Genomic DNA, 8,479 nt, shown 5'->3' on the forward strand with positions numbered 1-8,479 from the left:
CATCATTGATTTAATGCTTTCAATTATCTGACCAATAGTTGAGTGATTTGTTGTGCATGTTAATTTGAGAGATGATGCATGTAGTTTAGCTTCGTATGATGTATGGCACGAATTAAATGAAAGACAGGAATGTGCTAATGTGATTTGTGCAACTTTTATGTGAAATATTATTAATCTCAATGTGCTCAAATGTTTTTAAATTCGAATAGACATATCGTGGGTTATCGTATGTTGGGTAATTCTAATTCTACTCGAGAGAGGATCTTAGATAAGTTAGAATATTTCGCCGTCAAATACGATGATAATTGATTGATTGTATGGTTAGAATTTGGGATTGGATTGGTTAGGTGAGCCGGATGCCTTAGTGTTTTCTTTTTGGGTGAAATCTTCTTCTTTTTAAGTGTTTGGTCAATTCTTCATCTGATTTAATTTAATTTCTTTTTATTTTTCAAATTCAAAATCCACATTATTTCTTGATTTTAAATAATTTAGAATTAGAACAATTTCAATAGTTAATAGATAAATAATCCTCATGGATTCGACATCTTTCTTTATCACTATATTACTAGTTACGATTTCGTACATTTGCAAAAGTTCACAATATTTTACATTTTTGCCCTTCATATTGTAACTGTAATAATAGATGGAATGTCGATTGAAATTTGGGTGGGAAATACCATATAAAGGATAAACTGAAGGCTTTTGTAAAACACGATAAAATAAAATCATTTCTTTCTCGGAGGTTTTGATTCCTCAAATAATCAGTCTTTCTTGGTCTTTCTTTTTCATTCTATTGTTGAATTCTCAGTACAATAGAACATGGAGGTCCTTAACAGTGAACCTCATATGAGGATTAATACTGTATCCATCTCTCCTTGCATTAGACTGTTAAATTCAGGCAGACAATTATAGAAGATCTCATTAATCTTGAACAATGGAGAAGACATTCAGCATTAACAACACAAGGGCATCACTATCGCTTATCCTAGTTTGAAAGCCCTCTAACCGTCCACGTGTTTCTTAATTCTTGTTGCCTTGCCTCATAATCGGTTGATGTACAGAAAACAAATTAGCCAATATAAAACAGCAAAGAGAAACAGACAACAACGGAGCTCCAAACTAGGAGCACTACTTTCATTTCAGATATAATCTAACAAATATCTATTCATTTGATACTTCACCTCAAGGGGCGATCAAAAAGTTTCTGCCACCAGACTAGCTTTGCTTCTCATCTCAATTACCTTTTTGTGGGAGTTGGAATGCACCGATGGAACGAAGGTAGGACTTGCCATAGGACGGTACTCCGGAAAGAGGCGTCCAGATCTGTAACGAACACCACATGCATTGCAAAGGGTCTTTGGCCCCATTGGGCCCTCCCTCCATTGTGGGGTCTTTGTCACCTCGCAATGCATGCATTTTCTTGTTGCAACCGGTCCTTGTGATGAATGGTCCATCGTCTCCGTGGCACCTGAGAGCACTGTCAGGTTCTTTTTCTTCCTCAATTTTCTTTTTGACGGGTTTGATACTGTCTCGGTCAAATCTGTTTCTGAACCAGATTCAAAAGATGCTGAAGGATGGGATAATTTGGGACTAGAGGAAAAAAAAGGAATCACGAATTTCCGGTTGAAGTTTGGTTGGCGTGGGCGTGAACGCTTGCTTCTAGCACGCTTTACAGCACTAATAATTTTGGGTTCAACGGTTGTGGGATTCTCAACCGAGCAAGAGCTGCTGCTTTCGAGAACAGATATTGGACTAGAGGTTTGGAAGAGCCGCAAACCTTTGCCATCAGAAGCTTTGTGAAGGACAATGCTTCTATTGGATGTGGCTTCAGCAGTGACCGGCAGCACTTCTAGTGGAGAAGTTTCATAACACTGAAAACCAGATTACCCAAAAGAGATAAGATGACAGAAGAAGTTTATTGCAATGTGAAAACCATACTTGATCAAATGTTTAGAATCCTGTCTAACAAATTTAGAAGTATTGGATAGAAAACTTCTATCATGCGACGTCTAACAAATGCATGCACAGATAGAATGTCAATCTCCAGATTGATAACTGGCAATTTCAATTTACTTTTTCTGATGAGTAACTAGCTGAATTTTTGAGAAGTTAAATTGGAAGATTGCAACGACTAGCAATTTCATTACTTCTATGAAGACATACCACAACTAAACTGAAATGAGTGCTGATACATAATCAGTAGCTATATCAAAGTGCAGCAGCAGGGCATGTCGTATATACACTTCTACCTTAGTCTATATCAACTGATATAACTTTTAAAGGCCAATTGTCTACTTGCTTCATCATAAATCTCTTCAATACTGTAGGGTAAAATTACCAAGCAAAATAATTATCTCAAGTAAAAGTACTTGTGACATAAAAAACTCATGATGCATTCAGTCTTCTGTATTCTACGTAATTCATAGGAACCTTCCTTTCTCTAACCCCCTCCGTTTCGGTATTAAAGGACTTATTCTAGGTAGAAATGAATCTCCCCTGCAAGTGAGTGGGAAATACAAGCTTGGTGAAGATATGCAAACCAACAGTATAAACCAAACCTATTTTATCCGTGGAAATGTGTAAGCATGAAGAGAGCAACAAGCAATGCACCTAAATCCGTGTTTGAACTTTGATTCTCTTCCTTGTCCATGTTTAACGACAACACCCAATAAAACCAAAATTGGATCCTTCAGACCAATCTTGCATTTCAAATAAATGATCTACCACCATGAGGGAGGAACTAATCTCACAGAGTCCATTGTGTAGCACAGACTTTCAACCAAAAGAAAAGGAGAGAGAGGGAGAGAGAGAACAGGAACGTTGAAGGAGTTCCTATGTTAAGCCAAGTTTCAACCCTAAAAACCTGACCAGGAAGGAAAAAAATGAACCCTTAGCTTCCGAAAAGTCAAGTGTTTTACACTACAAGGTATAAACTCTTTTTTTTGTTTTTTTCAAATCCTTCTCCCTGTTATTCACAGTTCAATTATGAATCTATAAACTCTTCAGTCGTTCCAAATCCAGCTAGGGGAAAACTGTTTTCCCACCAAATCACATATCATACTTAGCTCACATCACTCAAATTTGTTTAAATTTTATATTTGAATGCAAAAACAATTTTCTATACTTGAATTTTTTTATTGGTAGAAAAAAAAATCCTATTCTTGTATTTACTCTTTCAAAATCATTCCAAGTATGAGTCAATTTTTGTATTGGTAAGTTACACATACACCAGGGTCTGTGAAACCCATGAACTCACCCTCTTCCTGGTTAGCTTCAGGCACGGGTCCCATTGAACATTTCAATTAACTTTCACTGCTTGGTTGGATTGTAATGAATATGATGATATTAGTAAATTGGCTGCCAGTCATCCAGTTATGAATTGAGGACCATTAACCTCGAATCCCCTTATGAATGCATGTGCACAGATCAATCATGTAACAAGAATTGTGACAAATAATCATATCATTGCATAAAAGCAAAAATGCCTTGCATTTAAAATTCCACTTTCTCTAATTTACTGTACTTCACATTCACATTCACATTCATGCACCCAATGATGCAGAAGTGTACATAAGGGAAAGATAAAGTGATAACATAGGGATCACAGATTCACAAGCACTACATAAACTCTGGGCACAAATGACTTAAGAATTTTTTAAGTTTTTTCCTTATTTCATTTTTTAGTTTGGAATTAACTCCTGTAAAATTGGGCAAATAGCTGTAAACATGAATCTGCCAACGATGCTAAGTTTAAATAAATAGAACTCCCATGGATTCACCGTACCAAAAAAAGAAGTGCCTACAGAAGGTCTGGGGCTAAATGTCAGTATCCTACCTAGACTGCAAAAGTACAAATAAGTCGAAACAAAACAGGACACAACATGAATTAAGACTTTTTTCCTCCACCTTGATGGATTGGCACGATATTAAATGTCAAAAAATGGATGGTCGTGCATACACCAATACTATTCTACATTGGATTGCAACTTGAAGTCCTCATAGTAAGTGAAAGGTATTCTTGAGTAACTTTAGTAATTCAATCGCAGAAGCAGAAAAAATGTTCTGCATATTATATAAAAGCCGATACTGGAGACATAAAATATAAATTATATTTTAAATGGAAAAAATAAACACTCACCGGAGCAGAGAGATTTTCAGGACACTTTGAAGAATCATTACTTGTTTTACCAGAAAACCCAGGCGATAAACCAGCCAAAACATCAATCGATGGCGGATCAAGCAATTCTAACTTAGCATTCCAATCTTCTCCCACATTCCCTTCCACATCCTCCAACGGAAAATCAAGGAATTTGAAGAAGTCATCGAAATCAGAAATTCCATTGAGATTCTCGTTCAAAAGGGAAGAACCGCTCATTTTATAAATACGCTGCCCTTTCGAAATACCATAGTGCACAAGAACAACAAAGAAAGAGCAACGTTATTCAACTTCATCCACGTAGTCTTCCGCATGAAACATCAATATATACTTACTACAAGAACTAACTACTGGCTAAAATAACCTCTGAAAAAATAGGAAATAAAAGTGGAAAAGGAAAGGTTATCTGGCTTGATTATATTATTACTGGGTTACCTCCAAGTGAAATCCGATAAATATTTCTCAGGGCCTAAAATTCTCATAGTCAGAAAACTCAAAAAAGGAAATGGAATTTGATAATATCCTCATATTTCGCAATTCGCTAATAAAACCAAAAGTGGAAACAAAGTCAAACGTCGACATAATTCCACGTGATCCTCCGGAAAACCAGCTACGTCGTTGGTTAACCATGGTTGACTAACTTTCACAATTTTTATTCTAACAACTTGGCAAATTAACTCGCAGCGAAATGTAATAATTGAAAATTAAAAGTAAATCAAAAAGGCCGTTTGATATGTGAGAAAATGCAGGAAAATGATTCAAAATGAACTCTCTTTTAAGTCTTAGATGTTATATACATACATGCATATATATATATATATATATATATAACCTTCGCTTTAACTAGACCCAATTGAACAAACTTTCAAGCACCAAAAAAGAGCATAATGTCCCGCCGGAAGGGAGGGGGGGGGGGGGGTTGTTGGGGGGTTCCTCCACTTATTAACGAGGCAGACAGAAGGAAAGGAAGAATAAAAATGCAAAACAAAATGCCAGCTCATGAATGGTGTGAAGACAGAATCAAACCTTGAAGAAACCCTAAATTCAATGCCAGTCCATGAAACGAGGAAACGTCCGAAGAGACACCGAGAGAGACACCGAGAGAGAGAGAGGGAGGGAGCTGAGGTCAGACCTCCGGTAATGCTTGCTTTCGCTTCGCGGAAATGTGGCTCAAGGGGAAGAAGAAGGAGAGTGCATTCGCCGGTGTGCAGAGACGGCCGACATTGCAGAGTCAGTTGAGAAGTTTCAGACAGAGGGAGGAAAGGATTTGATTCCGCCGAATCTGTGGCGGTGTCTGAGATTAGAGTATTTAGGTTTTTGTACAGAAGAGTAGGGCTTCAATGCAGCCGGTCTCATCTGGTTCCCGTGAGCTCTCTTTTTAATCACCCCATATCTTGTAGAATGTGGACTGTTTCAAAAATAAAATTAAAAAACAATCATAATTCTATATATTTTTAGGCATTTCTATAATAGTTTAATGACTTTTTTTTCTGAGCAATTTAAATGAATGTTTCAATACATTTATTTTCACCCTTAATTTTGAAGAAAAAAACAAATATAACTTGAATTTTGTAGTATATCTCCCTTTTCTTTGTATTTTTAATTTGAGTAATATTATATATACTTACCATCTTACTTACAGTTTTACTTATATTTTTTTTACAAGATTCATTTTATTAGTTTTCTTTCAAAACTCAAATTAAATAATTTTCAATTTCAATATATCAATAACTGACACGTGAAAAAGAAAATTTTTTGTAAGTTTTTCTTATATACTTTTAACATTTTTCTTTTATAATAAATTTTATTTTCATAACATTTACACAATCAGCCGTTTAAATATTAAATCATCTTAACATATAAGTAAACTCTTTTAACACTTTTATTTTTCGACATTTAGAATATCAACCAACAATGTAAAGAGTATACCTCCTTATTTTAGGAGTTATCATGAAAGAAATTATTTGTCAAAAGCGGAATATATATATATATATTCTAAAAACATTTCATCAAATTATTGAGATTCTCATATATATTTACATGGCATTATATTAAGAAATATAAATAATTATAATTTTAGAAAGACATGCTAAATATAAGTTAAAAAGTAAAACTAAAAGAAAAAAAAAAAAACCTTCCAAGTTCCAAACATTTAAGTTGTGGGATGGAATAAATGACTCCTTAAGATTTATTCATATTTAAAAAATTATTTTTTTTTATATGAGTCTTTTATTTATTTAATCTTTTCAAAATGATTGCACGACGTTTGTGCACTCACGACTGCAACTATCATTTTTTTTTAATATATACATATATATATATTTAAATATAATGGACTAAAGCATTAAAAAAAAGGTTAAAAAGGATAATAATGCAACACATATTTACAATTTTACGTATATATTATATGCATTGAATGACAACTTTATTATATTAATACTTTTTTTAAGGTGAATTCTAAATTTTAAATTTTAAAATCTTTATCATTTTTAATAATAAATATATTAGTAGGTATAATTATGTAAATAAAATTAATTATAAATATAAATAGATAATAAATTTTTAAAAATAAATAGATAATAATTTTTTAAAAAGGAAAAGTGATTTTTATTTTTTAAAAAAAGAAAAAAAAAGTGGGTAGTCGCGCATTCAATCAAAGGTAGATTAAGGTAGATCGTGGTGACTAGTAAAGTGTATAAATCAATCAACCAAAAAGTGGAGAGAGAGAGAGACGTGTTGAAATAATTAATTGATTTAATTTAATTAATAATGAATAATGAGCATTTGACGCGGCGTGATTTGAGTAGAGTGATCACCGACAGTTGGGAGAGAGAGATAGAGAGTGGAAAGGGAATGATGGTTAAGTTGGCCACCACTCTCTCACATTCACATGCATCCATCTTTCCCACCCTACTTCATTACTCTTTGTTTCCGCCACCATTTTTGTTCTTTCCCTTCCTTCTCTTTATAATTCTTTGGTATGAAAACATAACGACAACTGTTTTTGGATTACACGAGCTTTTTTTTTTTTTTTTTTTTTTTAAGTAGAAGTCTTACGATATGTAAATCTCGTATACTTCTTTTAAAAAAAATAGAATTTATTATTAAAAGAATAATTTTTTTTTTTATGTATATCTTAAATTTATTTATATTTTCTAAAAAAAATGCGTGAGATTTGTACACTCTAAAATCGTCAAATATCACTTCTCTTATGTAAAAGTGATAAGAAGGAAAATCGTAGATTGTTTTCTTATGTGGGTGCAATCATAGTAGTATCTTATTTGTTGAAAACTAGACAGGAGCTTAGATAGTGGGAATGCGCAATCGCTTTCTCAACTCAAATTTGAGTCATAGCTTCGACCTAATTCTCACTAGGAAATTCAATGAATTTCGAAGTGGCTAATACATACCAATAGTTTAAGGTAAATTTATATTCTGATTTGAACTCAAGACTTAGGCTTCATTTGATTGATTAATTCATTTCAATTCATCTCAATTCATCATTACAACTTTTTCAAATTCCAATATAAAATATAATAAACAATTCAACTTTTCCAAATTTTAAAATAATAATAATATTAAAAAATAATATTCTAATAATATTTTATTATCTCAACTCAACTCACTTCAACATCCAAACACAACCTTAGTACATGCAAAACTACTTGGGAGTAACTCAAAAATAAATCAGCTACACCGTTGCCAATGATGATATGCGGTATTTATATCAACCTATACTATACTATAGCTATAGTAAGTGCACTGAATATCCGGGAACAAAATCCCAACTAATATTAGAGGTGCATAGGTCATTGACAAAGAGTTTTCTACGAGTGCATCATGTGTAATTCAAGGGACCCTAATTTGATAGCCCATAAAAGTTATTTACACAAAATTATTTGAAACTTAGACTTAAAGAGAGTATACCACCAAACTAAAACTTTTATCACTCAAGTCAACATTGAGAGATTTTTTTACCATTTTTTAATTAGATTATTCAATTCTAGTTGAGATTTGGAGGGATGATACACTCAAATTATCCAAGATTTTTTTATTTTTCACCTAAATTATCAAAATTGACAACTAAAATTGGGTTAATGTGTTACTTATTATTTTTGTTATAGTTAAAATATGCAATATATCATTTATATTAATTTGGGATGCAAACCTGCTCATATTTAATGTATTTGGATTTTTAAAGCATGGTAGAAATATTTTAAATATGGTCGAGATCCCGTTTATGGAAACTTTGGACAGAGGAAAATAAATAAATTTGGAATAAATCATAAGTAGAGCATATACCTTAAAATTGACTTTGCAGCT

General features: G+C 32.9%; 1 protein-coding gene across 2 annotated transcripts; it reads right to left on the reverse strand.

The window, feature by feature from the left end:
• Positions 1-894: 894 nt before the first annotated feature.
• LOC109008601 (GATA transcription factor 10-like) lies at positions 895-5,456 on the reverse strand. Of its 2 annotated transcripts, none has more exons than XM_018988763.2 (3): positions 5,183-5,456; positions 4,139-4,387; positions 895-1,871 (listed from the first exon to the last, which is right to left on the reverse strand). In XM_018988763.2, the coding sequence occupies exons 2-3, from the start codon at positions 4,373-4,375 to the stop codon at positions 1,194-1,196; spliced, it is 915 nt and encodes a 304-aa protein (XP_018844308.2). In that variant the 5' UTR covers positions 4,376-4,387; positions 5,183-5,456; the 3' UTR covers positions 895-1,193. The 2 variants fall into 2 exon arrangements, with proteins under 2 accessions (XP_018844308.2, XP_018844309.2); XM_018988764.2 differs by having other exon boundaries at positions 4,139-4,392.
• Between the last annotated feature and the right edge of the window lie 3,023 nt (positions 5,457-8,479).

The sequence above is a fragment of the Juglans regia genome, chromosome 5 (assembly GCF_001411555.2).
Source record: "Juglans regia cultivar Chandler chromosome 5, Walnut 2.0, whole genome shotgun sequence".
Classification (NCBI taxonomy): Eukaryota; Viridiplantae; Streptophyta; class Magnoliopsida; order Fagales; family Juglandaceae; genus Juglans; species Juglans regia.

Excerpts from the sequence above, each read along its gene's own strand:
- LOC109008601 (XM_018988763.2), bottom strand. The coding sequence starts at position 4,375 with ATGAGCGGTTCTTCCCTTTTGAACGAGAATCTCAATGGAATTTCTGAT. Across the intron at positions 1,872-4,138 it reads CTGAAAATCTCTCTGCTCCG|TGTTATGAAACTTCTCCACT; the intron begins GTGAGTGTTTAT and ends TCTGGTTTTCAG.